This window comes from Boeremia exigua (genome assembly GCF_020726555.1).
Source record: "Boeremia exigua strain MPI-SDFR-AT-0100 chromosome Unknown C7974scaffold_2, whole genome shotgun sequence".
In the NCBI taxonomy this organism is placed as follows: domain Eukaryota; kingdom Fungi; phylum Ascomycota; class Dothideomycetes; order Pleosporales; family Didymellaceae; genus Boeremia; species Boeremia exigua.
The window spans coordinates 184,023-210,621 of NW_025763519.1; the positions used below are offsets into that span (position 1 = coordinate 184,023).

The 26,599-nt window shown below is 51.6% G+C and overlaps 9 protein-coding genes across 9 annotated transcripts; 4 read left to right on the forward strand and 5 right to left on the reverse strand.

Annotated features, from left to right (window-relative positions):
- The first annotated feature begins 15 nt into the window (after positions 1 to 15).
- On the forward strand, positions 16 to 2,364 carry C7974DRAFT_93584 (uncharacterized protein). The gene is made up of 3 exons (XM_046147549.1): positions 16 to 327; positions 377 to 2,109; positions 2,158 to 2,364. Exons 1-3 carry the CDS (start codon positions 94 to 96, stop codon positions 2,267 to 2,269), a joined length of 2,079 nt encoding a protein of 692 aa, XP_046000997.1. The 5' UTR covers positions 16 to 93; the 3' UTR covers positions 2,270 to 2,364.
- Positions 2,365 to 3,314: 950 nt separating this feature from the next.
- Positions 3,315 to 5,862, reverse strand: C7974DRAFT_326858 (uncharacterized protein). Its single transcript, XM_046138999.1, has 6 exons — positions 5,274 to 5,862; positions 5,067 to 5,217; positions 4,834 to 5,018; positions 4,540 to 4,782; positions 4,241 to 4,488; positions 3,315 to 4,193 (listed from the first exon to the last, which is right to left on the reverse strand). Exons 1-6 carry the CDS (start codon positions 5,394 to 5,396, stop codon positions 3,560 to 3,562), a joined length of 1,584 nt encoding a protein of 527 aa, XP_046000998.1. The 5' UTR covers positions 5,397 to 5,862; the 3' UTR covers positions 3,315 to 3,559.
- A 1,788-nt stretch (positions 5,863 to 7,650) lies between these two features.
- Positions 7,651 to 8,804, reverse strand: C7974DRAFT_302856 (oxidoreductase domain-containing protein; the record flags this gene model as incomplete). The annotated part of the gene is made up of 2 exons (XM_046137920.1): positions 7,651 to 8,721; positions 8,775 to 8,804. The coding sequence occupies 2 exons, from the start codon at positions 8,802 to 8,804 to the stop codon at positions 7,651 to 7,653; spliced, it is 1,101 nt and encodes a 366-aa protein (XP_046000999.1).
- A 290-nt stretch (positions 8,805 to 9,094) lies between these two features.
- On the reverse strand, positions 9,095 to 10,666 carry C7974DRAFT_93634 (uncharacterized protein). Its single transcript, XM_046147551.1, has 4 exons — positions 10,013 to 10,666; positions 9,872 to 9,962; positions 9,467 to 9,821; positions 9,095 to 9,417 (listed from the first exon to the last, which is right to left on the reverse strand). Exons 1-4 carry the CDS (start codon positions 10,442 to 10,444, stop codon positions 9,243 to 9,245), a joined length of 1,053 nt encoding a protein of 350 aa, XP_046001000.1. The 5' UTR covers positions 10,445 to 10,666; the 3' UTR covers positions 9,095 to 9,242.
- A 549-nt stretch (positions 10,667 to 11,215) lies between these two features.
- On the reverse strand, positions 11,216 to 13,218 carry C7974DRAFT_93654 (PLC-like phosphodiesterase). The gene is made up of 2 exons (XM_046147552.1): positions 12,617 to 13,218; positions 11,216 to 12,569 (listed from the first exon to the last, which is right to left on the reverse strand). The coding sequence occupies exons 1-2, from the start codon at positions 13,058 to 13,060 to the stop codon at positions 11,292 to 11,294; spliced, it is 1,722 nt and encodes a 573-aa protein (XP_046001001.1). The 5' UTR covers positions 13,061 to 13,218; the 3' UTR covers positions 11,216 to 11,291.
- Positions 13,219 to 14,053: 835 nt separating this feature from the next.
- On the forward strand, positions 14,054 to 15,529 carry C7974DRAFT_93664 (glycosyl hydrolase-like protein family 88). The gene is made up of 2 exons (XM_046147553.1): positions 14,054 to 15,258; positions 15,309 to 15,529. Exons 1-2 carry the CDS (start codon positions 14,113 to 14,115, stop codon positions 15,414 to 15,416), a joined length of 1,254 nt encoding a protein of 417 aa, XP_046001002.1. The 5' UTR covers positions 14,054 to 14,112; the 3' UTR covers positions 15,417 to 15,529.
- A 438-nt stretch (positions 15,530 to 15,967) lies between these two features.
- Positions 15,968 to 17,506, forward strand: C7974DRAFT_93627 (uncharacterized protein). Its single transcript, XM_046147550.1, has 5 exons — positions 15,968 to 16,228; positions 16,279 to 16,645; positions 16,702 to 17,044; positions 17,091 to 17,169; positions 17,228 to 17,506. Exons 1-5 carry the CDS (start codon positions 16,114 to 16,116, stop codon positions 17,302 to 17,304), a joined length of 981 nt encoding a protein of 326 aa, XP_046001003.1. The 5' UTR covers positions 15,968 to 16,113; the 3' UTR covers positions 17,305 to 17,506.
- Positions 17,507 to 17,650: 144 nt separating this feature from the next.
- On the reverse strand, positions 17,651 to 25,314 carry C7974DRAFT_446323 (uncharacterized protein; the record flags this gene model as incomplete). The annotated part of the gene is made up of 3 exons (XM_046145592.1): positions 25,102 to 25,314; positions 23,925 to 24,892; positions 17,651 to 23,878 (listed from the first exon to the last, which is right to left on the reverse strand). The coding sequence occupies exons 1-3, from the start codon at positions 25,166 to 25,168 to the stop codon at positions 17,651 to 17,653; spliced, it is 7,263 nt and encodes a 2,420-aa protein (XP_046001004.1). The 5' UTR covers positions 25,169 to 25,314.
- Positions 25,315 to 26,599, forward strand: C7974DRAFT_93668 (UreD urease accessory protein-domain-containing protein). The gene has a single exon (XM_046147554.1). The coding sequence runs from the start codon at positions 25,547 to 25,549 to the stop codon at positions 26,546 to 26,548; it is 1,002 nt and encodes a 333-aa protein (XP_046001005.1). The 5' UTR covers positions 25,315 to 25,546; the 3' UTR covers positions 26,549 to 26,599.

Here is a 26,599-nt window from a genome sequence, read left to right on the forward strand (position 1 = left end):
CTGTGATAGCCGCAACTTTTAATAACGCCGCGCGCTTCCCTTGTACACCGACATTCTGTTCTGTAATACTACTTTCGATTGTCATACTACACAATGAATGGTACGAACGGGACCAATGGCTCATCAATGGGTGCGAAACTTCTGTGGAGGCATTCCTCGCCCGAGAGCACTCCCATGTATCAATACCTCAAGACAGTGAACAAGAAGCACAGCCTACAGCTGTCAAACTATGCCGATCTGCACCAATGGAGTATTGACAACATAGATCATTTTTGGCAGAGTGTTTGGGACTTTGTTGGCGTTAGGGCTCAAGGGAGAGCAGCAAGAGTCAGTGATCAGATCGCCGAGCTGGCTGCATACGCTGACCGAGTGTTAGGCAGTGGATCCGGACGCGCCCATGTTTCCTCGCCCAGCGTTCTTTGAGAGCGCAACGTTAAACTTCGCCGAGAACCTCCTCTTCCCTACACAAGAAGTCGACCCAGAGGGGCCGGCTGTCATCGCTGTGACTGAGACCACACGTGAGACAGTGACATGGAAGGAGCTCAGAGAAAGAGTCAGGCAATGCCAGGCAGGCATGAAAGCCTTAGGACTACAAGAAGGCGATCGAGTCGCTGGTTACGTCGCAAATCACACCAACGCGCTCGTTGCTATGCTAGCCGCGACCTCGCTTGGAGGCATCTGGACAGCAGTCAGCCCAGACACAGGTGTACACGCTGTATTGGAACGGCTACGACAGATCGAGCCGGTGATACTGTTTGCGGACAATGCTGCTTTCTACAATGGTCGTAGTCATCCGGTGCTACCCAAGGTCAATGAGATCTCAGCTGGGTTGCCCTCCCTTCAGGCGGTCGTGGTCTTCCCTACCGTATCTTCGGTACATGTTGACCCTACTTCCATCAAGATGCCAACAGGTAAAGCTTATGATTATGCGTCTTTCACAAATCTATCGAAGAATCCGGAGTTGAGCTTCAAGCAGCTCAATCCTGATCATCCTGTCTATATCCTCTACTCGAGTGGTACAACCGGTGCACCGAAGTGCATAGTCCATGGAGCCATCGGTACACTTCTCCAACACAAAAAGGAGCACATTATTCACTCCTCGATCACCCCCTCCTCGCGCCTCTTTTATTTTACCACTTGTACATGGATGATGTGGCATTGGCTCGTGTCCGGACTCGCCTCTGGGGCTACTTTGGTGTTGTACGATGGGTCACCTTTTCGCTATGTTGATAGCAGCAACCCTTCAACATCTGTACCGGACGATCTTGCCATGCACCGTCTGATCGAGGAGTACGGTATCACTCACTTCGGCACATCTGCAAAGTACCTCTCAGTCCTCGAACAGAAGTCAGTAGACCCTAAGGCTGCTGGTCTGGCTTTGAGCAAGCTGGAAGCAATCTATTCAACTGGCTCCCCACTTGCCCCATCCACATTCTCCTACGTTTACTCTGCCTTCCCTTCTACAATCAACCTTGGCAGCATCACGGGTGGCACAGATATTATATCTCTCTTCGGTGCACCAAACCCTCTCATACCAGTATACGAAGGAGAAATTCAAGCCGCCGGACTTGGTATGGCGATCGCGGCGTTTGACTACACTGGAGAAGACATATCATCGAGCGGCGAACCAGGCGACCTTGTGTGCACGAAGCCGTTCATCTGCCAGCCTGTTGCATTCTGGGGTGGAGAGGGCGCAAAGAAGTATCAGGGCTCGTATTTCGACAAGTTCACCAACAAGAAGGGCCAGCCGATCTGGCATCATGGCGACTTTGTGCGCTTCAACCCCAAGACTGGCGGTGTTTGGATGCTAGGGCGGAGTGATGGTATCTTGAAACCGGCTGGTGTGCGCTTCGGCTCAGCAGAGATATACAACGTCGTACTTGAGCACTTCGGCGAAGAAGTCTCGGATGCTCTATGTATCGGGCGGAGAAGGGAAACAGACGCCGATGAAACTGTAGTCCTTTTTTTGAAGATGGCAGAGGGGCATCGTGTCTCCGACGAGCTGGTGCTGAACATCAAGACTGCGGTCAAGAACTCACTGAGTGCAAGGCACGTTCCAGCTGTTGTCGAGGAATGCCCAGAGATCCCGGTAACAACGAACGGGAAGAAGTGGGTTTCCTTCCACCGATTACTGTACGTTTTGCTAACCACAAACAGGGTCGAGGGTGCAGTCAAGCAAATACTTTGCGGGTTGAACGTGAAGACGTCGGCCAGTGTCGCAAACGCAGACTGCTTGGATTGGTATCGCGAATGGGCACGCACTCATTGAGAAACGCGTGTGCGTTAGAGGTCAGCAACGATATGTTTGTCAAGATAAGGATCAAGCATGCTATATGATACCAAAAGACGTATAGATGTCATAATCCGGTGTACCCAATAATAACCTGCTTTGATGGACCATGGAAATGGTCTGACACTAGTTTGAGAGTGGCCTCCGTGAATGTGTATTGCAGCATGGTTCAGGTCATCCGATGCTGGGCAATCGGTACGTTGTCACACAGGGCTGTTGTGAAGATTGGAGCTAGCGACTTCGATCTAATCGGAGCCGAGATGGGCTTTCGGGTAGCTTGAAGAGCCTCCTTGTCTGAGGCGGGTTGGCGATGACTTATGGAGCTTGTTTGTTTGTGCATCGTGATAGCCGTGTAACTTTCCCCTCTTGATGAGATCGTCAGCATGACATCGCGATGCTTGCGGCGACGTGACATGTGTGCGATACGAGCAGCACCCGACTTTGTGTCTCTTTGATAATTCTGCTATTTTTTTGAGTCAATTCCACGATAACGGCGACCCGTCTCCGTTGTTGGTTTAGAGAAGATATCGTGGCTCATTTGGTTGTTGCTCTGCGGCGTACCATCTTCTATATCAATGGCTCGGTCTGGCACGCCGAGCGTGACGTCGAGAAATGCCAACTAGAGCTTCTTTGGGCCTAGACAACCGTATTAGCACAGCGTGAACATGCCACATATGGCAACTTTTTAAAAGGTGTCGATCACATGGGAAACACTCCCGGGACCACTTACCTTGCGACTTCATTATCCCCCTGGTTTGGACCTGCAATGCTCGAGTCAAGCGACACAACATATGGTCCATGGACGATTGTAGTATATGTTCAGCATTAACCCCATAGACATACATGTCAACCGAGGTACCCCATTAATAGTGTCAGGTTCAAGTCGATGATGGTGAAGACGATACCTCGATCGCTGGCGGTGTTCCTGTGCGCAAAATCTTATCAATTGTTTTGCAAGAGATTCCTTGTCACCTTTCATTTGAATACGTAGTAGTCCGTAATGTTAATGGTCAGTGTTCTGATCGTCCCATTCCATTCTAGTAACGCCACAATTTAACTTGCGCAACGCGTACGTACACGCTTGCCGCATGTAAAACAACACCTGCTGCGCATTTTTCGACAGTGGATGTATCCAACAGCAATCTTATCTTGGACAGCTCACGCAAACTTCGACTTGGTATCGGATGTGCATGAAACGATTGGGATTAGTGATTCCATAATCTAAAGAGGTCGTAGAATTGTTTGGCCGTGAGAGAATATCATTAAAAATTAACGTCGGTCAAGAAGCGCGAATGCACGACTCCATGGCCCCGAGATACGATTTTCTCGATCTCTCGAAGGCGGCATGAGATCCGTCTGGCTGCTTCGGCTTGACTTCCCGTCAGTGCCCATAGTCATCTGGGATGACGTGACCATTGATTCCATTTTCTGCGATTCCATAAAGGCTGTGGGTGTGTTCCGGACTGGTAGATCCTGCACAAAGTCTTCCTCAAAATTGTTGGACCCGTCTGTGAAATATGCCGGCGTGGGAGTACGAGGGTGAAGTATCGCGTTCTGGTCTGATGATGTCGTATTATTCCAGTCCCATTTCGACACGCGAGTAAAGTGAAACGTAGGAAGAAACTTTGGCTTGTTCGAACCATCGGACCGACCAAGTTCGCCTGAAGATTTTTCGGATGACTTTTGGGAAGATCTGCGATCGGAATACCAGCTGTACATCGAGCGGAGAGATGGCGTGATCTCCTCGAGGAGCGGGCGGAGGGGCAACAGGTTACCGCAGATGCATGCAGATAGGATTTCGATAAGAGACCATTTGATAACATCAACATTGTCCCATGTCGAGTCAAAAGAATTCGAGTACTTGACCAGATACTTGAGTCGGACGATGCTGGTGATGAGTGCACTGCCTTGTATAAGTAGCTGATAGAAGGAGCATCTGGGGCGACGTACAAAGACCCTACGCTGATCAAGAAGATAACACCAATCTTCTTTCTGAGGTTCATTTGCAACTTCCACACCACAGGAAGAGGAAGAAGTAGTATGATAATGTCTTCCAAAATGCTCAAACCCGCGCCAGTGAACCCAATGGCCGCAGATACCGGAAGGCATTTCGCGCTGGTGACTGTCTTATCCCAGATAGCACTGATAGGCAAACACTGGAAAACGACAAGAAGCAAGAAAACTAGACCGTGAATAATCTGTTTTGAATTAGTATACCGCTTGAGCAATGCCGCCACTGTTGCACGTACCATGAATGCGAACATACCGCGTACACTCCACCTGAACCACTTGATGTGATCCGGGAATAAGCGAGAGTACAGCGCAAGAATGGCGATCTTCGAAACAATCTGAACTGCGACGTACAGCATCTGACATACATAGAAGAGCTTGAGAAGTATGACGGCATTTGTGGTTGGTACATTCCAGTAGTGGAGACCGAATCCTTTTAAAGACATCTCAAGGATGATGACCGAGACTGTGATCAAAAGAACCTGTTTATTGTCAGTATTTTTGAGAGTAGCAGAGGACAAGATTACACGTACAGCGGCGAGAATTGCATAAGCGTCGTCACACCAAAGTCGCCGTGTCTTCAGCCATCTGGAGTACAGGCGCAAGAGCAGAAATGCAGCGGCGATTGCAATAGTGCCGATGGAGATTGTTTTCAGTTCATGGGCTCGAGATTCTTTGGGGTATGCCTCGCAGAGATTGCTAGCAAAAGCAACTACCTCTGTATCATGTCAGCTTGTGCTGTGAGCGAGTGTGAATGGCTACTGACCATTTTGATCTTGAAAGCCACAAGACTTCTGGACACATGTAGACAATGATGCTTGAATTGTGATATTTGCACAGGCACAGGCAGCCAGATCTTTTGCTGTTGTCATCGGACAACCACCCGATGTGAAAAGGTCTTCCAGAACACACGGTACCTAGGAAGTGTCAGATAATCAGGTCCGGGTGGAGGTGGAGAACGCAAAGTGCTCACTGAACATTGTGGTATCATGCCTAGCATGGAAACCACTGTGGTGGCCGGAGTGATGTTTGAGTCTGCCATTGTTGTCGATATTAAAAGCATGAGGCCGAACAGAACCGCACAACTCGACAGCATCTTGATAGCCAAGATGTTACAAAGAACGATTCAAGGGCACAAAACATGCGATATAGGCTAGGGACAACGAGCCGTCCCTTATACAAAATATAACAGTGCAGAGCAAGGCGTTGTCGGTGTACCATGGTCCGAGTCTGAACCCATACCAAACGAGCGCAAAACAAATGCCGGAAAAGTTCGTCCACGGGACTGGGACGTAGATAGGCCGGTACGTGTCAACAGCGACTTGTCACATCGGCAACCAAAAGTCAATGGAGCAGTAAGTTGAATATAGTGAGCCAATCCAGCCGAAGGGGTAGGTGCCGACTGGGTCAAGCTGCTGAGAATCGCAGATCAAAAATGGCAACGGCATTGAACTACTGTTAGACGTTCGAATGTGGCTTGCAGCGCCCGATGAAGCTTATTACTTAGTTCAGCGAAAGCATGGTTCGCGCATGGACTGGTGTGAGTCTCACGTGCTTGCGCCATGGTCACTGTCGAGGTCCAGTGCGGTCCGGAGCCGTCTCCGATCTCGAATTGCACGATTATGGAGGTCAGCTCTAGCGTACCAGAAAAGTGACAGTGACAGCCATCCAAGGCACTTTTGTCTTTTTGGGCAGGAGCGGTGTATATACTAGCAGCTATACGAGCCGCGTTGTGCGTGCGACTTGGAACGAGAAGCAACGGATAAACTTTATCCAACTTCTAGTAGAGAAGTTCTTGCAATGGGAATCGAGTTGCTTGAGTCATGGAAAGGCAACCGGAAGTACCTTTGGGACGCTAGTTGAGAAAGGCTGAGCACCACGTTTGTTGGTTCCCGCTGCCGCTACGGCTGAAAGTCTCTGGCCTGGCCATCGCAGACCGTAGCGCGAACTCAAAAGCAGTTCTCCAATGAATTAGATATGTGATGAAACAATTGAGGCTGGGGCAGCTCTAGGCTGCGGAGTTATGGCAAATCATCGGAATTCGGGCGATGGTCGTACCTGCAGTCGCGGAGGTGCCAACGTCATCCACGGTTGGATCAACACAGCGGGTCACGGCAAACAATCGCTGCGCTTCCTTCGCGTATCTTGAAAAGTGGCTGCTTGGTGTAACAGTCGTTAAAAGTTTGAATGCTTTTATTAAGGCGGTCGTTGATGTACGATAGATATCAGAGCGCAAATAATGGCTCAGCGTCAGCTGCTTGTACGACGGAACCGTGGAAATGCGCATGCCAGCCTCGCGGACAACCGAGGATCCGGAAACAGCTGTTCTTTGGTTACGCCGGCAACTGGCTCTGCACGTCGAACCGGATAGTTTTATTCTCAATGAGGAGGCCTTGATGCAGTGTTCCAACAAAGTGGACCTTTTGGGAAATGCGCTACTTGCGCAATTGTCCACCTTTTTGAACCCCCATGTGCCGATCATACACTTAAGTACATACAATTGTACAATAGACTCAAGGCGTGAGGGGGTGGGGATGATCATCTCTCCGCTCCGCGCACCTCATCCATGTAGCACTCCCGTCAGACCCACTCATGCTAGTGCTGAGTGACCCGTGAAGCGACTAACATTTTAGCTAGCCAGAATCAGCCGCCTCGGACCTTCTGGGAAGCGAATATCCGAAAGGAACCATCTTGACATGGCATAGCAGACGACAAGTCAGCTAAGTACCGAGGACCATAGCAAGAGGCTACCTATCAGGATAGCTTTCTGATCGGTTGATGTCATTTCTCCACGGAGCTGCAGCATGGGTGTGGGACATAACTTCTTCACGCAAAGCGAACCCGAGGCGTACTAGAATCGCAACAAGATCACCTGCTTATGCCGCGGGACCCCGCATGATCGCACAATATCCGCACCACGATTTGTGAATGCACGATAGCCGTGGTTAGTTGCAGCCGAGGCAAGTATGGTAACAAGCCGACACACCCAGATTTCACCCAGAAAACCATTACAGGTGCCCACGTCGCTCGAAATGCTAAAGTAGATTGGAGCCAGATCAACAAAATGGCACACAAAATTGATATGATTTGAGCCTCGCTTGATTGTATCGATTGTATGTGTCAGTGAGGGCTTTCTGAGCCTGGCTGCACCGAAGATCGACCACTTGCAGGGCCCCATTGAAAACCGTAGAGCATCCAACCAAAACGTCACTTGCAATGTGCTTTTTGTGAAAGGTGCAGAAGTATATACCCTTGTTCAGAGTGAAGATGGAGTAATCATGCGTATGTCTGGTGGTCAGAGGCACCTTCAAGCAAAGCAGTGCGTATCTCCGCGCCACGCTTGAGCGATCTCAGTCCCAAACCTGGCGACAACTGACATTGATGCGTTTCGTGCCCATGTACCCTCTCCACTTCTTGAAAGCTTTCTCTTCTGCCGATGTCGCACCAGGGGTACCTACAGGCCAGTTAGCCAGGTAAGAAGGGCAGGTTGACGGGATAGTTCGCGCCATAGCATGCCAAGCCCACCTGGCGTTACCAGTGAGATGTACGCAATCACCACTCCGAACCCTAATAGCAACGGTCCGCGGCGTGTTCTCCCCACCGCCATCATCTTCCCCTCTAGCCATGATGAAAATGCCATCGCAGCCAACACTAAAGCTAGCGAGCGCACGTTGGCACTGCTCGCTTACGTCGCGATGAACAGGCATGAAGTCCTTTGCGCCGTACATCAGTACTACTCCAGACTCTGGGTAGATGTGTGGGAATAAGCCAGTGACTAGTTTCGAGAGATCACCTGGAAACGGTGTGGCATGCTTCGCATAACTCCTTGTTGGCCAATCGTACTGTTCTCCAAGTGTAAGCCAACGTAATTTGGTGTACAGAAACTGCTCGTTATTGAGAGACTTTTGTTTGTCCGGAGTTCTGGGCACTAGGACATCTTCTGCTGCCGATCTATCCCGCAAGAAGAAGCTGTTGTCGAACCGCATTGATTCAGAGCTTGGCTTTGGTGGGTAGCGAATCTCATAGTCTGCTTGCAAATTGATCTTGTGACTTGGATCCGCAAGATCTCGATGCATGAGGCAAGATGTGAACAGGACTTGAGTCTCTGGAGGCAAAAGACCAGATACGACCTGGAGTCCTGGAAAATCTCGATGCTCAAAGATAGGGGCATCCTCAACAGCCTCAGATAGTGGCTGCCCGCCTGCATAAGCTTGACACGCAGCTGTGATTCTTGAGGCTGGAATGAAACCGGCAGGGCGCCATATTTCCTTCTGCTCTGGTGTAAAACCACTATGCTTGCTCAAATCGAAAACGTCAGGATCGCTTTCGAGCTCAGCTCGCCTCATGCTCTGGTACCGCCAGTGCTCCTTCTGGATGAAGTTTGGTGGCGTCGCATGTGTATCATGATGTACAGAGCCTTTCTATGGAGTTCGTCAGCCAGACCCGCACAGCTCGTTCGCAACGACATACGAACGCGCTCAGTCTGCTCTGTTGACAAGTCCATTGCTAATCTGGGCTTGATCGGTGCAGCGCAAGACGCTCGTATTGAGAGAGTCGCCCTAATGAGGCTGCGCCACGGTTTTGGTCCTTCAATGACGCTCAGCAGTCTCATGAATCATCCAGATTGCTAATAAGCGGTCTGTCGCAAGAGCGTCGAAATAGTGTGCTCTTCCGTAACGACGCGAGGAGAGACTGCAAAGATCGAGAATGACCGGATGGCCCGTGCGTTCTTATGTAATCTATCGTCTCTGTTATTTTAAGGCAATCCGTCGCAGCCTCCTACAAACACATCACTGGAGAGGTCGGCTCGTAAAGCATTCCAAATGCAAGCATGGTGGCGGATACGGTAAAGATTCAGCTCCAGAAATGCGCTTCAAACTACATTCCCACACCAGAACACCTGGGGCATGCCAACAGACTCCCGAGTCTGCTCAGGTACACTTCATAGTTTGATTACCACTTTTCCAGCATGCTTGCCTGATGAGAGATACTCAGTGGCAGCCTTTGCATCATCAAATGAGAACGTCTTATCAACAAGCAAATCAAGACGCACGTCTTTCTCCGTCAAAAACGCATTCAAAGCTTCAAAGTCGGCCCTGGAACCACCCAAGATTCCGCTAAGCTATGGTCAGTAGTTTCGAGACCGGAACTGTCAGGCTGACTTACGCAATATGAGCTTCCTTCAGTATCAAATTCATAAGTAAGCTTGGTGGCCAGTCGGCCTCGAATCCTCCCAAGAAGCCTATGAGAGCGATTCTACCACCTCTGGTCCGCAGGACCTTGATATCATCGGGAATGGACGATACCCCGATGTTGTTGATGACATAGTCCACTCCTTTGCCCTCAGTGAGTCGAAGGACTTCTGCAACAACATCCGAATGGGTCTTGTAGTTGATGAGTCCAATGCTTGAGTCAAGCTGTCGTAGTTTCTCGAGTTTTTCGTCTGAAGAAGATGTGATGATAGGGCGGATTCCCGCAGCAAGGCAGAGCTTGAGCGCAAACATACTGACACCTCCGGTACCTGTTCGGCATCAGTAGTCTGAGCGACATGTAAATCGAAGCGACTATTACCCTGCAGCAGAGCAGACGAGCCCTTGATCAAGCCTTGCAGGCGACCTAGCGCCGCCCAAGCTGTCAGACCAGCGACTGGAATTGTAGACGCCTACAATAATTCAGCAACACCCTTCGATAGTACACAACAGTGCTACCCACTTCTTCCCACGATAGAGAGCTCGGCAGCTTCACCAAGTGCTTCTCCTCGAAGATCGCATACTCAGTCAGAACACCAGGGCCATCACCGCCAAGCGCAAACGGGCGAGCATCTCGCTCTTCTCCCGTGAGAGTTGTCAAATCAATTGTTGGCGCCACATGGTCACCAATCTGAAACTTGCTGATTTTGCTGCCTACAGCCACTACTTCCGCAGCAGCATCGGATGCGCAGATACCACCGATGGCGACTGGGAGTGGGTAGGCGCCTTCACGCAGCATAGCTACGTCGCGATAGTTAAGCGAGACTGCGTGGATGCGGAGCACAACATCGTGGGGTCCCAAAGTTTCTGGGAGCGTGTCGGTGGAAAGAGCAATTGACAAAGGGTATGGAGTTGTGGTGCGACGCCACGAGCGGGTGCTTTTAGGATACGACATGATGGAGATGCTGTCTCTGAGTTTGGAAAAACATAGTGAGCACTACTGTTCTAACTTATATACGCTATGAGGTTTTCAAGATTGTTTCTAGAAGTGCACAAAGGTACTTGCGTATTCGTGGTAGTTTGTAATGAGTGTTTGGCGGAACTCCGCCTTTGGTAATGGCGCTTACGAAACCCCTGCAATGTTGCGGCTGAGTGTCGCCTGGTCAAGCTGCCAGCAACGCTAGTGAGGGGTGAGCGGCCTTAAACACCTACAAGCGAGCTTGTTCGTTCTGTCACAATAGCTTCTTATACCGTGTGAAATGCGTTTCCAAAGCAATTGTGCGTTGTGTAAGAGTGAAGACTTCCTACTACAGTAAATCATGACAATACCTTTGTGCTTTCCTGGATTACCTTAGTGCCTCAGAACTATTCATTCTCTCTAACGCCTGTAGCATGTCGTATGACTACGTGTCGCGGGTCCACAAATACGGGCGAGTACAGTGTAATCGAGACTAGACCGTCCTCATGTGTTGATCACAGGTGTCTTATCTCCACCGCACGGGTTCCCTTATCAGCCGAGCCGGTCTATAAAAGACACGAACATGCCATGCATGTGACGAATCCATGCCATCGACTTGTTTCATTGACCTCAAGAAAGCAGGTCAAATCCTGCCAGAAGCACTCATTGTCTAGACAACTTGTTTGGTTTTGAAGACACACCTCCCCGTCGAAGCATTATAATTCCTTATGCGCTATTAAAGACAGCCTTCTTTGCCACATAAGGTTCCTCGCCATCTGTCAAGTTTATGGTGTCGTTTCTGATTGCGCCTGCGGCCGTTGTGCTTACTCTCCTTCGCAGTCTCCTAGATATCCTCGAAGTGGAACTTGACAAGCAACGTACATGTGGTCTCATGGCCTCCAAGATCGAACATACGAAGGAAGCTCCACCCAGGGACAACATACATCAACCTCACAGCCGCCACGGCGAAGACGGGGTTGCGTGAGAAGCTATCGTCGCTCTTGATCAAGAGGCGTAAGAAAACCATCTCACTGTCGTCATATTCCCATTCGAGCTCCTCATTCCAAATAGGATCATTAGCGGGAGAGGTCTCTTTGTGCATGAGCGTTGCCATCTTCGAAGGCTTGTAGCCAGCAGTCTTGCGCTTTGGTGGCATGTTGTTTAGGTCGTTTGGATGAACCAGTGTGCATGTAACATATGGTTTGATGTCACCGTGCTCGCGATCTTCCGGCAAAGGCACGTCGCTGGCACCGACGATGTTCAAACGAAGTCTCTTCCGTCTGCCATTGAGGACGTTGCCGTTGCCTCCGGCGCGCAGAGCTGCAGGCTTCAGAACGTACCCATCCGAACCAGCAAAGAGAGCCTCGTTGATTTGCATACTGGAGCCGAAGGTCTGCCAGTTCAGGGCACAGATCTGTGCGCCAATGCCCCAGAATGGGACTGGCTGAAGATTCTTGGACGATATCCGAGTCCCTTTTGGGTAGACACGCATGAGATGATGGGCGTTGTGTCGAGCAACCTTGGGGCTATTTCCCAGCAGGTGTTTCTTCAATCCAGATTCCGAAACGTTAATAAGCTGATGATGAGGCGCATTTTCTAGGTTTGACTCGAACCAGGAGTTGTTCACTGGTTTGACAGACTGCGCGTACACGCCGATCTCAGCCAGTTCTGGAACAATGATGCCCTGAGGGCACTCCTGCTTCTGCTTGTTGTACTGCTGGTGCGCTTTCTTCGCTTCCTCGTCCTCGGAGCTATCGCTGTCGCTACTGCTTTCTTGTTCGTCTGGCAGGTGGTACTCCACAATGACAACGATCTTATTCCTAAGCTCTGCCAGAGTAACGTGATTGCCCGAACCTTCCTGCTCGAGGTGGCCTTTCTCGCGCACAGCCTTGCTGAGTAAACGCTGCCCGAAAACTTCTCGCATAATCCACGCAAGTCTCATCTGACCATGGGCACCGCAGTGATTCTCAAGGGATATCATAATCGGTGCAGCGTTCTTCTCATTAGCAACTTCCCGATCGACCACGTCGCGAATAGTCTCGCAGACTGTACGGAAAGGGATGTTTGAGACTAATGTGTAGCCGTGGGTGACTTTTGGTTCGTCCGGATTGTTGTCGTCATCCTACCTGGGTGAGCCGCATCAATTACTTTCACTACATTGTATCTTACCCAGGCATCAATCTCCACACAGCGAGAACCGGTCCCCAAAGCAATCTCATATGCTGAAGCATTAGACGATCCATACAGCTGGTGAGCCATGAGATAGGTGTTGTGGCTTGAGCTGATGTAATACTCTGGCAGTGGATAATTGCGGTCGAGGACTTCGGGCGGAACCCTGATGTGGCTCTTGTCAAGCAATTCCCTCAAAGCAGTGGTGGGTTGCTCCTGGTCAACGCCGGCGTCTCCTTTCGACAGAACGTTTTCTTTGTACAACACCTCTCTGATCGCTCTGCTGACGCGCAGCCGATCCTTCGTGATGTGTGATTCACGCGATGCGTGGCCGCCGCCAGCGACTGTCTTGGCATCGATTACCTCGCCCTTGTCTTCATCGTCGACTTTAGACGACCCAGCGAAGGGGTTGAGTTTCGAAATTCCGGAAACCAGGCTTGACATGGCAACTGTGGCTCAGGCTGTGGCTGTGGTTAAGGATTGTGGAACGGCGGTAAAGATGTTGTTAGGTTGGAGGCTGGTGTTGCGGGGAGATGATGACGCCAGAGATCACGGGAGAGGCGGCCACTTGGCCTGGAACGGCTCAAGCGGAAGGAAAGGCCCACACAGTGAGTCGTTCATGTTCAACCTCAATACATATATCGTGAGTTGGACGCATCGCTGCCTTCGCATTTCTTCTTAACCTACACTGAGTCCGTGTACCTGGCTAACTGACCGAAACGCGACCAAAAGCGCGGCCGACGCGTCGATCTGCATCATGCTGAATCTTTAAGTACAGACGCAGCCACCACAGCAGCTCTGACAGACGTTGCGCGAAGTTACAGTATCACCGCCTATTGTGCCAAGTCAGGACTCGGTCACGAGCTTGGAAGGATTCCACCGCTTCTGATTTAAACTCGGTGTAAATACTACGCTACGTGCGCAGAAAGGCCCCTTACTCACCCATTCGGCCCTCACTTCATTCTGGCCGGTACTATCTATGCAGCCTCATCGACGTATGTAGCAAGTGGGACGATCACTGCCAGCTCGCTATACGATCTCCGAGGTGCCAAGTCACCCCGCAACCCCGCGAAGTTCTTCCGTCCAATGCACCCCAGCATGTGTAACGTGCAGATCCGGAGATGAACGTTCGGAAAAGTACTCCAGGCTTCACCCGTGCCTAGCAGATAGATTCGATTTGTAGCTTGGTATATTGGTAGAAATACTCCGGGCCAAGCTCGGATGTGTCCAATCATAGTCAAGTGAAGTGGATCAACATCACGATAGTCTGCCTCTTTTGAACTTCCAAGCAGTTGAGGTATTTGCAAAGTCGCTAAACATGATGAAGATATGCTTGGCCAGCGTGAGGAGCAACAGCAAGATTGACCGAAGTGCAGCGATAATGCAGCATCAGTGCAGTACTCCGTCCGTACGAGAGGCCAGGACCTTATAAAAGGCATCTTGCTCACATTTAATGTTCTCCTTACTTCGCCTTGGATCTATTCCAATCCCTCATCATGAAGTCTTTCCTCATTGCCAACATTGTGCTGGCCAGCGCTGCGATAGCATCGGCCAAGATCACTTTGCCCAATGGCTGGTTCAAGATTTCACCTCAGGAGAAGATCAAGCCTGGAAAATTCAACGGCAAGCCACGGTACCTGACATGGATGGCTGATTCGCAAATCAAACATGGCGTGGAACCAACATTTGCCTACACAGTGTCAGCTTATCTCTCCGGTGTGCTTCTTGCATACGATAGGACGGGTGACGACAAGTACCGTGACTACGTTAAACGCCATGCGGATACTGTGCTGTATCCTGCATGGAACGGCGAGATCCTCCTTCACAACAACAGCAACTCCATCGATGACATCCGTTTTGGCCACACTTTCCTGGATATGTACAATCTTACGGGCGGAGATGAGATCTACAAGATCGCGGCCGACAGCCTCAAGGATCAGATTGACCGCTCTTTCCGTACGCCACAAGGCGGATTCTACCACCGCTACCCTGTATACATCGACCAGATGTGGCTTGACGGCATCTACATGCTCGACGTCTTTTACGCCCGCTGGACATACGAGTTCCAGCCGGAGAACAACACAGCCTGGGATGACATCGCCCTGCAGTTCGACGTTATCGATGCCGGAACTTTAGCTGATCGCGAGCGCACCAACGGTCTCCCGGTTCACGGCTTTGATTGGAGCAAGAAGGCTATCTGGGCTGATCCTGAGACTGGTATCGCTCCTCACGTCTGGGGTCGTGCAGTTGGATGGTACATCATGGCCCTTGTCGACACTCTGGACTACTTCCCCGAATCGCACCCAGGCCGTGCGCGCCTCATCAAGTACCTGCAGTCCGTAGCTGACGCCATTGTGGCCGCGCAGGACAAGAAGTACAAGGGATGGTACAATATCATGGATCCTGGACTTGAGGGCCGCTCTGGAAACTACATCGAGAGCTCTGGATCATCCATGTTCGTGTATGGTCTGTTCAAGGGTGTCCGACACGGATACCTCAAGGACAAGAAGTATATCACAGCTGCGCTTAGCGGTTATGAGCTCATGACAGAGACCTTCGCAGAGCCACGCAAGGAAGATGGCGCGCTTATGTTAGAATGGACCGTCCAGACTGGCAGCTTGAGCTCTAACGGCTCATTTGAGGTTAGTATTCAAGATGAAAAGACAGAATGGGATCAGGCTAACAACATTAGTACTACGCGAGCATGCCGCTATTTGAGAACGATCTGAAGGGAGTTGCGCCCTTCCTCTTCTCCAGCTATGAGTACGAGCTGTACATCGAAGGACAAGAGAAGGCATAGAGAATATCACGTCATAGCCAGCGTGATGGATCTAGGACGAATTCGGGAAGCAGAGCCCATGCAGGGAATACTTAATACCATATGTAAATACACTGCTCCCAACATGATATTATGTTGCATTATGATTCAATTCCCCTCATGACATATAGATATGAAGGCTCGACTATTTAGCTGTATACCATCGGCCACCCGGTAAGCCTGCTATCGGACCGACTCACCATGACTCTCCACCTGCAACTCCAATGCCTCCACCCCATCACATTTACTTGCGCAACAGCAGGGAAATACTCCGCAAAATACATCCAATCAAAATTGTTGATGCGGGGCAGACGATGCCAGCCGTACGACCGGTCGAGATGATTACTCCATCGAAACAGCGCTGCACTCGTCGGAAGCGATCATAGGACGTCGACAAACACGACCCGGCGCCTGCCATTGGCGACCCCTACACTGGCTTCCCGACGTCATCCGGAGACGCGCTGCCACCAACGAGGAACAGCTCCGCACAACGGGCAGGTTACAACGATGCGGGGTTGTAGCCGTTGCCGCCGGGAATAGTGGGGAAAATGAATAGCTATAAGGATCAAAACTACGTGTAGGAGAAGCATAAAGGCGATATGACAGGGAAGAAAAGCACGAGATCGCACAATTGATTCAGAACACTCGGGAAAGTCTATCAGATTTAACAAGAGCTGCCATGGGGTCCGAATACAAGTTTCCAGCTTTCGATGAGCTGCCAAAGGTCGAAGGCATGCCTCAGGGCTCGATATGGGGCTTCTTCGACAAAGATGGCAAAAAGGATGAAGTCGGATGTTCGTCCACACCCAGCTCAACGACATCCAACACATCTAACGTCCACCAGCCGTCAACCTCCTAACCGCCGCCGTCGTACAATCCGCCGCCAAAGAAATCCACACCGGCGAGCACATCCAGCTCGACTGGCCGCTGCACAACGTCCAGTTCCCCGGCTTCAGCCGCAAGGAGTTCCACCAGAAGAAAATCAACTTCTCGGACTTTACCGACTGGAAGGCCATGGACGACGAGGTCTACATCAACACCCAGTCCGGCTCCCAGTGGGACAGCCTCAAGCACTTCGCCCACCAGGCGAGCGGATGCTACTACAACGGCCTGACGCACGCGGAAGCCACCCACTCGGACCGCAACGGCACGCACAACTGGTGCGAGCGCGGCGGCATCGTCGGCCGCGGCGTGCTGTGCGACTGGGTGACGTGCGTGCCCACACCCACCCCTTCCCCCCGGCATGTTGACCCGCTAACGCGCGCAGCTGGTACGAGCAGCACCACGGCGCCCCGCCGCTCGCCGTCTCGCGCCACGAAATCACCATCTCGGAAATCGCCGCCACGCTCGCCTGGCAGGGCACCTCGCTGCTGCAAGGCGACATCCTGATGATCCGCAGCGGCTACGTGCGGTGGCACAACGAGGCCAGCGAAGACGAGCGCAAGTCAGGAACGCGCGACCACAGCGTGGCGATCGGGGTGCAGGCGAGCGAGGAGACGGTGCGGTGGCTGTACGATCGGCATCTTGCGGCGCTGGTGGGCGACACGGTGGCGTTTGAGGCGTGGCCGCCCAAGTTCACGGATGGGTGGTGTTTGCACGAGTGGATTCTTGTGAGTTGCGTTGGTGTGGTTTGTGGGATGCGGCTAACGGGGTTAGGTGCATTGGGGGATGCCGATTGGAGAGATGTGGGATCTGGAGAAGTTGAGTGAGAAGTGCAAGGAAATGAAGCGATACAGTAAGTATAGAGCACTATAAACGCATTTTGCAGAAGGAACGCTAATCGATGATCACAGCGTTCTTCCTCACGAGCGCTCCGCTGCATGTAAAGGGGGGTATTGGAAGCCCGCCAGGTGCAATTGCTATCTTTTAGGGGATTTGCATTTTATTACATCTTTGAATCTGCTAGCTCCTCCCCATCTGGCCGACTGCTTGACTGTGCTACTCCTTTGTTAGTCGTTGGTGTGTCATGTTCCATAAAGCCTCATGGTAGTATTGGTCGAACGAGCCCAGGAGCGAGACATTTAGTCAGAATCTACAATTACAAAGTAGTCTGAACTTGAGACATGACAATCATGTGTAGTGTGAAAAGCATCCAGGTGAAGTATGCACACTCTATTGATATTGTCTATCATACATAGCTAACCTGATATATACTCTATCATTAGTAATCTCTTGGCTCTGCTCATGCGAGACACGTTAACCGTACGTGCATTCGGTTAGACCTGCGTGTCGATTTCTGCACCTGCGTCTACACCTGTGTCTGCATCTACGTCTGCGTCTGCGTCTACATCTGCATCTGCATCCATTTCGCCATCGCCATCCGCGTCTCGCATCTCAGCGTCGTCTGAAACACTGTTGACTTCCGATGCTGGATTTACGCTCGCGTCAGGCTCAAGGGCGGCAGCCGACTGTAATGCTGGCTGCGTCGCCTCTGCCTTTTGAGGTGCCGCCATAGCGATCTGCTCACGCACAATACCATACTGCCCCTTTGGGTGGCGCATGAACGCCATGCTTGTGCTCGTCAATTCCTCGCGCTCATCGTCCGTTGGCATATCAGACTCGTCGGAGCCATCACCCGAAGGTTGCTGACCGTCGCGGCCTTGTAGAGTAGAGAATCGCAGATTGTACTTGTCGCGCCATTCCTGCTTCTCGTGTTTCTCGGATTTACGTTTGAGGTGTTCGTTCAGCCAGTCGTTCTCCATGTCATGCAAGACGTCGCCAAACGCTGCCCATACTCCTGGGAGCGTGATGTACCCGCCGCCAATGATCTTCTTGACTGCATTAACAGAGATGAGCCATTGCAGCACAAGTTCGATCTCGAAGATCTCCGTCGTGTACTCATCGCAGTTCGCGTGAATGTCTTCAACTGTGGCTCCTGGCTGGAAAATGAGAGGCTGTAGCACAAGGTTCAAGATCCGGTACCACCATGGCCAGGTGACGTGCTGCCCATCCATGCTGCTCCAGATCGGGAGTAAAGCGTTTGAATCATGCTTGCCGGGCAGTGGTGGAGGTGGGAGTGGTGACCAGATCAAAGGACTGCTTGCGTCATCTTTGGGTGGTGCAGTCTCTGGTTGCAGTGGATTGCCGTAATCATAAGTTTCCGTAGGAACTACATGCACGTCCCAGAACATACGCTGCCTGTCAATACCTCGGTGAACGTAGTCGCCTTCCATAAACCCCCAGACGGATAATCGTGGCAATGGAGCGCCGAACTCATTATTGACGGCTGGGACCTGTGGAGTGAACCTGACTTTGCCTTGACTGAGCAACGACATGATGGCCATAATGGCACCGTCGGGTTCGGAGCGGGAGACGGAATAGAAGCATTTCTCGGGGTCTTCTTGAGTGAAAGCGACGTCCATGGCCTTCTTGATCTTGACAGCAGCCATGAAGTCACTGAGCTCGAATATGCGCCCATACTTCTTCGCAAGCCTCGCTGTAAAGGTGTAGTTTCTACCAGGTAGAAGACGCTTGAACTTACGCATTCGCAGCATTTGTCGATCCACGTACTGACCCACTACCTTCACAAGCACTGGATCGCCCAGTGACCTGAGTTTCTCATGAGCTGTCTTGCTGTCGTAGAGAGACTGCGGGGTCGCCGTGTTTGCGCGAATCCATGAGCGAGCCTTTAGGTTCGTTTCGCTATCCGCGGATCGAGGCGTATCCTTCCTGTGCAAAGGTGCAGTATAAGGATACTGTAGCTGAAGCTGTGTGCGGACTCGATCTGCCGTCTTCTCACGGTACCATTTGGGTCTGTCCAGAATTTCAAAGCTTGAAAGATCAACGATGAACTGCTGAAGCGCCTCCCGGTACACGGGTAAGGATAGTTCAGGGTAGACGCAGTTATGCATAGCCCATCTCACGAGGTTCGCCCAGTCGTACGTTGAGGGATCTTCGATGGCCGCAATCTGATTGTTCTCGTAGGCGTCCAGGTAGCGATCCTCGAAGTCAGCTGTTAGTTCGGCAATCTGGGTAGTCATGTTTGTTTGCGTCCACGCCCAAAGAGCCTTGGTCTTCGCGAGGTCGAAGCCATTGGAAACGTGCACCTTCTCAACAATGTTCCAATCAACAACGCCAGTGCCTCCAGCCATGGAAGATGCAATGACCAACGAACAAAAGAGTTTCTTAAATCTGTCAACGGGATCGTGACTCTCTGGGTACTTGTGTCCTCGGTGAAGCTTGTTGAGCTGAGCCTTCTTCCTCTCGCTCCAGTCCTGGTAAGATCTGTGCTTCTTTGGCTTTGGTGGGCGAAATTCCGGTTCATTGGCATCTCCAGTGAGACCTGTGAGACGCTCGAGAAGGGTTGGAAGAGGATCGTTCTTACTGTGCCGCTGCCTCATCTTGTCTTTGACTCTGGCTTTGGCTTTGGCCTTCGCCTTCTCCTTTGCCTCTGCCTTCGCCTTCGCCTTTGCCATGGCTTTGGCTTGTATCTTGCTCAGCTGCATAAGGGGAATGTCATCATCGTCATCATCTGAAGACGACAATGTAGAAGAAGAGTCATCGCTTTCGCTCTCTTCGACGGGACTGATGATACGATCCACTGGGTTGGCAGGTTTAGGATCAGCCACGTCAACACGAGCCTTCTTGCTAGGACGCCGAGATGGAGGTTCGACAATTCTGACACGCTTCTTACCCCTCTCCTTGATAGCTATCTCCGGGATAGCCATCGCTGATGGCAGCACACCGAGCATGTCGTATCGACGAACGAGACCGAATTCTGTTGAGAAGGTACCATTTGTTGCATAAAAGCGTACAATGGGCGCGCTGAGCGTAGACACGTGGTAATGGAATAGCGCACGCCTTTGAACCACGTTGGGATGCTGGTTTGGTATCGTCGGCGCTGATGATCCGTCATGGTGGACAGCAGGAGCCACTGAAGGCTGCTTCGACGTCAAATCCTGATCGGGCTCAGGTTCACCGTCGATCGGACCCTCCGCGGGAACACTTGCCTCAAGCTCTGGTTCCGTAGGAGCTGCAGCTGTCTTCGATACTGGAGCCCGACGATACCGCTTGTTCTTGTCGTTAAGACTTGCAAGACGTGCTCGCTTGGCGCGTGGCTGTCCATCTTTCGCTGCTCTCTGCTTGAGAGAAACCTCCACTGCTGCATTCTGAGCATCACGAGCAGATTCTTCATCTTTCTGCTTATAGTAGTAACGTCTCCGCCTCTCGAGATTAGCCTCTTTGATCTTGTGCTGCAAACTAGGGTTGAGACGTTCCAAGGTGACAGTGGCATCCTTGGGTGCGATCGGCATTGGCACATAGAAAGACTCGTCAGACACCAAGTGACGAATTTCTTCAGGATAGTACTGGTGTGCTTTGGTGCTCGAGTAATTCGCCATTTGGTACGCCAGTCTTGTTACCTGCGGGCTTGTAGGCGTCAACTTTTGGTACACCACCATATCTCTCTTCTTCAAGCCGGCGCTCTGTCGAAGCCTTATGAGGAAGCTGAGCTTCTTCAGCCCGTTGCTTGGATCCGCTATCATGTCCCTGAGGTTGGATAGTACGGTACTCGAATTTGGTGGGGCGATGTTGGGGTACTGTCTCTTCCATAATGTATTAAATGGTCGTCCGATTTCTCCATGCATGGGATAGACACCGTCGCAGAGTTCGATGATCTGCAGTATGATCTGATGACGAAACATCTTTTGACTTCCACCACCCGTCTTAGTGCCCATGTTTGCTGCAAGTTTTCTGGCATTCTGATTCACCATGTCCTCTTCAGTAATTGGGCCACAGACGCCCTGGATATTGGCATCCTCTGTGCTCTCTGAAGTTGCTTGCGCAAGTATAACGTCTGTGGGCTCCGATGGCGTATAGGGATCCTCGTATGTATTGATAGGTCTCAATGGCTTGTTGATGGCATTCCAACCAGATTCTGGACGTGTCTGTTGCTGTACCGGCTGAGCGTCATCTTGAGATGATTCCATGCTCGAATCGGTGCGTCCAGCAGCTGGCGTCGTACCGGTAGATCCGGGCGATTGACTGGGAACTAGTCCATCGAGAGGCTCTCCGATATCGAGGTCAACGGAAACCTGACCTGCAACACGCGCGTCTGACAAGTCGTCAGCTACGCTGGGTGCAGCATTGACCTCGGTCTCAGATGAATCCATAGCTATCTGTGGCTCAGTTGAAATGGTATCTCCAGTGGTGATTACTGCTCTTTGCTCGCCCGGATCGATGTCGTGATTGGCAACCGGAGCCGCGATGCTGCTGCGAGGCAATTTCTGCTTTCTACCTTTCAATGCTGTGATCGGATCTTGCGTAAACCAATCAAAGGACGCAAGCTTGCTCAGCCGGAAGGTTGCAAAGAAGGCATTGCGCGGTCGACCTTGTCCAATCGAGCGTTTTGCGAAGGGATCTAGGTAGAGGCCGGTGGTAGATCGATTCTTGTACTTTTCTTTGATTAGATCGATTTTCGCCTCCGCTTCAGTCTGGACTTGACGAGACGGTTCGGTGACTTCGCCACTGGTCTGATGTGGAGTACCTGACCCAATAAGCTCAGCCTCGTCCCCTATATCAATCGTCGTCGAAAGATCTGGCTGGGCCTGTTCTTCGGCCGGCTCGTTAACATCAGCAGATGCTGTTGACGGTGGTGTCGGGATAGTGGTGTCGGCCTCTTCAGTCAATGCGTCCTGCTCAACGCGTAATCGTTTAGGGGACTGCGACAAGACCGTATCGTCGTCGGCTTTTCGCTTTTCGAAACTTGATGTGTCTGCTCTCGACTCGACCTCCATTAACGCATCGTCGTCTTCTAGAGCAGGTGTGCCAACATCAGCCTGATTCAACTCTCCTTCGGAGTCGTACTGCTGCACTGTCCGCACCCTGACTTCATCGATCCGACGCGTGATCTCCGCTTTTGGCTTTTTCTCTTTAATGGCGTTCAAATATGCGGGAATAACCTTAGAATGCTCTAGAGAAATTTCAAGATCGCGCTCCTCCCGCAGCCCCTCCATCAGCGATTGAGGGAGACGACCGTGGGGTATAATGCCCAATTTGATTCTCTGTTCTTTGCTTAACAATGCTGGCTCATTGGCCGGCCTGTTCCTCTTCGGCTTCTTCACTTTTTCAACGCTCTTTGGAAGGCCACGCTGTTCGCGAATCTGATCTTCCATTTTCTGGCCTAGGCGTCCGCGGGGTGGTAGACCTGCTGCAATTCGCTCGTCTTTAGTCATGAGCGGGCCAAGCTTTGGAGGTGCGGGTGGTGCAGTTGGTCTTTCAAGCTCGATCGAGTCGGGAATCGATGTTAGTACTCCTGTGTGCTTGCGATGTTCTCGGATCTGATCTTCAACAAACTTGCTGAGACGGCCTTTTGCCTTCAATCCCAATGCAATTCTCTGCTCGATGGTGAGTAGGCCAGATTCGCATTTTCGCTTTGGTAGACCCATGACTCTTGCCGGACCAATTGGTGTTACACCCTCACCGTCGGTAGCCACATCGGCAGTGGGCCATTGCCGTGTTGGGGTTTTGGAACTGCTGGGCGAGTCGAGCGATGAGAAGGTTAACCTAGATTGAGACTTTGGCTTCGAACGAGACGCATCGTTTGTCCACCGGACTCCCGTTTTGGGGGTTTCGATCTTCTTGTAGCCAATGTCCTCAACAAACGAATTGTCCCATCGCGGACCGTACTTTCGACCATGAACGATAGCCGCACGACAGTCGGAGAGTGATGCTGACCCATCATCACGGAGGAAGTCCTTTGGGTTGAGTGTGCGGAATCCCCACGCATCAATAGGCTCTTTCCTGGGCCCGGTCGGCTTTGGCCGACCCCCCTTAGCGGCAGCCGATTGCTTTGGTGCAGGCTTGCTGACTCCCGCCCAGATGACCTCGCCCGCATCTGCAGCTTTTTGGAAGTTCCCGTGTGTGCGGTATACATAATGCACAAACTTCTTCTCTTGAGTGTTACGTGTGTCTCGAATGAGCGCAAGGTGTCGAAGATGCGCCGGCTGCGTAGCTTCCCAGTCATCTGTCAAACGGGTAAGGTAGGACTCCATGGGACGCCGCCAGAATCTTCCCACGATCCGGTCGCGCAGTACCCCAGAGTCCCAGCCCTCTGGACCGCCCATTGCAATAACCTCGTATAGTGTGTTAGAGAGCAGGCGCTCCGGTACCCACTGGGGTGGCACACGCCCAGCATCTTCTTTGTCACCATCTGCCTCCTGGGAGTCAATGTTGAGCATTTCCACCTCAAGATCTCTCATCAGTGTATCGCCGTCGACTTCCTCGTCGGACTGCTCCTCATCAGCTTCATCGGCAGTAGCCTGACGTCGAAACTTCAAATTCTCGTGATCTTCAGGTCGAGGTTCTCGCAGCACTTCAATACAAGTGAGCCAGGTCTCCTCGGCATCCTTACGACGAGCTCTGAATCGCTTGACCATACCTGTTTGATCGAGGCGAATGAGTGCACCCTGCACAGCTCGCTTGTTCCAAGTTGCCATCGGTACGTTCTGCTTTGCGTTAGAAAATCCCATAAGTAGACGAAATGGTACCCACCAAACGCTTCCGAATGTCTCTTGTCGGAACGACCCCAGCGTCTTTCAGCGAGTTATAGAGCAGGTGCACAAAGCCAGACAAAACGAACGTTTTGTGCTGAAACACGTCTTCAACCTTTCCAGAGGTTAGGAAGTGATCGTCTGACACATACTTCTTGTGGACACACAGACTGGTTCGCAGCTTGCCAAATTGGATAGGTCGTTTCTCAATGTAACCCTTACGACAAAGCTCATCGGTTCGGTGTGGCACGGAGCGCTTGTCTTGGCCGCTCATAACTGTCAAATCTGGCTGCGTAACTCCCGCTTCTCCGTGCGATGCTATGAGAGACAAAAGGACAAACTCCATCGTTGGGACCTTCTTGAGATCAATTCCATGTCCAGTCAGTGCTTGCCAGATGCGGCTCTGACTTGCAAACAGGCGTGGTGCAGTGGAGCTCGTTTGAGGGTCATCGAAGATTGGAACAGTTTCATTTGATGTAGTCGGAGAAACACGAGGTGCACGAGCAATGTACGGTGATGAGTTGGCGTTGAGCTGCCTTCCCGATGCTACTTCTTGTGATGCCGAGGGATTTTGGAGACTCAAGCTTTTGCGTGCAGTATCCGCATCCAGGCCGAGCCCTTCTTTGGCCAAACGCTGTCGTACGGAGTTCCGGAGTGCTAGGAGAGACTTTGCAGGACCTGGCGCTTGAACCACTGTACTGCTGTATTCGGTGGGCTGAGCTACAGGCGGGATACTCGTCGGGTCTGCATCAGGTCTTTCCGCCGCTTCGAATTCAGCGAGAGTATATTGGCACTCTTTTCCATGGTGCGAGATGCGAATGTCGGCATGGCCGATCACCCAGTGCCAGACTTTCTCATGTAATGCAGAGCCCAGCAGGCCGGGTTGCAGGGGGTTCTGAGATTCACCTTCGCCTTGTGACTTATTGTAGAAAGATTGCACGAACCGCTTGAAGTCGACGCTGCCAGCTCCTACAATCAGACAGTTAGATGTGCATTTGTGCAATTAAATGCTTTGATGGGGACTCGAACGCCACATCGGGCGATAGCGGGGCCATCGTGTTACACAATCACTAAACTCGGTGTTGGGAGCATGTGAATATGGTGTAGGAGAAGATCAATGCGACGGACTTGGGGAACGACAACAGAAACGCGGAAATAAGGGCACGAGTCATGCATACCTTGCACGCCGGTGAGGGCGACTTCCGAGAGGATGTGGTTGACAAGCTCATCGACGCCTTTCGCCATCGTGGCAATCGCTCAGCTACTGTGATTGTAGCGGCATGAGAACGTTCGCGAGTTCGATTCCTGGAGGCGGCTTCAGAGTTTGTGCATAACGAAATCGAGAAATTTTGGCGCGCGCTGCATGCACAAAGGTGGATACGGAAGCGAAGGACTGAGGCGGGCAATGAGGAGGGGTAGAAAAGTTCCAGCTCGCTTGGCGTTATCGCAACCGTCGATAAGGCAGGCGCTACCTTCACTTACTCGTGCTGTGCGTACCGACTCGTCTTGCACGATGTGTCTTCTCACATGATACTTTCGATTTCGTAGAGCTGCTGTTTGGTAATAGCTCATTTCTACAGAGGGTACAAAGATGGTCAACTGTCAATAAAAGAACTGCCCGCAATGTCTTTCATATCTCCTTTCGCCAGTTCTACGTCAAAACCCGGTCATGGCTCTATTATTCTGGAAATCCTACCACCGGATATGCCGACCCTCAAGGCGGTGTCTTACCAGTATCCGCTGAAGTTGATTGCCCCAGTGCCTTTGCCTCCGCCGGATTACACCCCTAAGGCAGACACGCCACGTCTGGTTCACACGGTATACCTTCTGACCTATGGAGGTGGAATCGTTGCCGGAGACAGCATAGATCTCGACGTGCAGATGGACCATAAGACCCGGCTTCTTTTGCTTACCCAAGGCTCGACCAAGATCTTCAAGACAGAAGACCCTCAAGTAGTATCCCACCAACACATGAACGTCCACCTGAAGCACGGGTCCGCATTGCTGTATCTACCAGATCCAGTGCAGCCCTTTGCACATACAGCCTTTTCACAGTCACAACTATATCACTTGAACAGCGGTGAAGGGAGTCTGTGTGTCTGCGACTGGGTTACCAGCGGACGCTCAGCGAGAGGCGAGAACTGGGACATCTACGAGTACAAGAGCCGGAACGAAGTGTGGACGATAGAGGCCTCAGGCAGAAAACGGTTACTGCTGCGCGACAATCTGATCTTGGACAAGCATGGGCAAACAGACATGCGTCTCTCTTCTCGCATGGATGGGTTCTCCGTCTTTGGCACACTGATCATCAGAGGACCTGTGTTTGCAGCGGTGGCCAAGTTCTTTCTGGATGAGTTTGAGGCGCTGCCCCGGATTGGCGGAAGAAACTGGGGCGATGCGGTGCAGACCAAGCCGTCTCGAAGGGAGCAGTGGCGTGCAGAGCGGCTGGAGAGAGAACGCAAGGATGGTGTTGTCTGGAGTGCTGCGAATGTGCGGGACTTCGTGCTGGTCAAGTTCGGCAGCACGGAGGTAGAAGGGTCGCGCAACTGGCTGCGGGACATGATCAAAGAAGACAGCTCAGTGTTGCATGCATTTGGCGAGCGGGCACTGCTGTGTTTGAAATAGACGATGATACCCATAGAACAGTCACAAACAATGTAAATGCACACGCCCGTC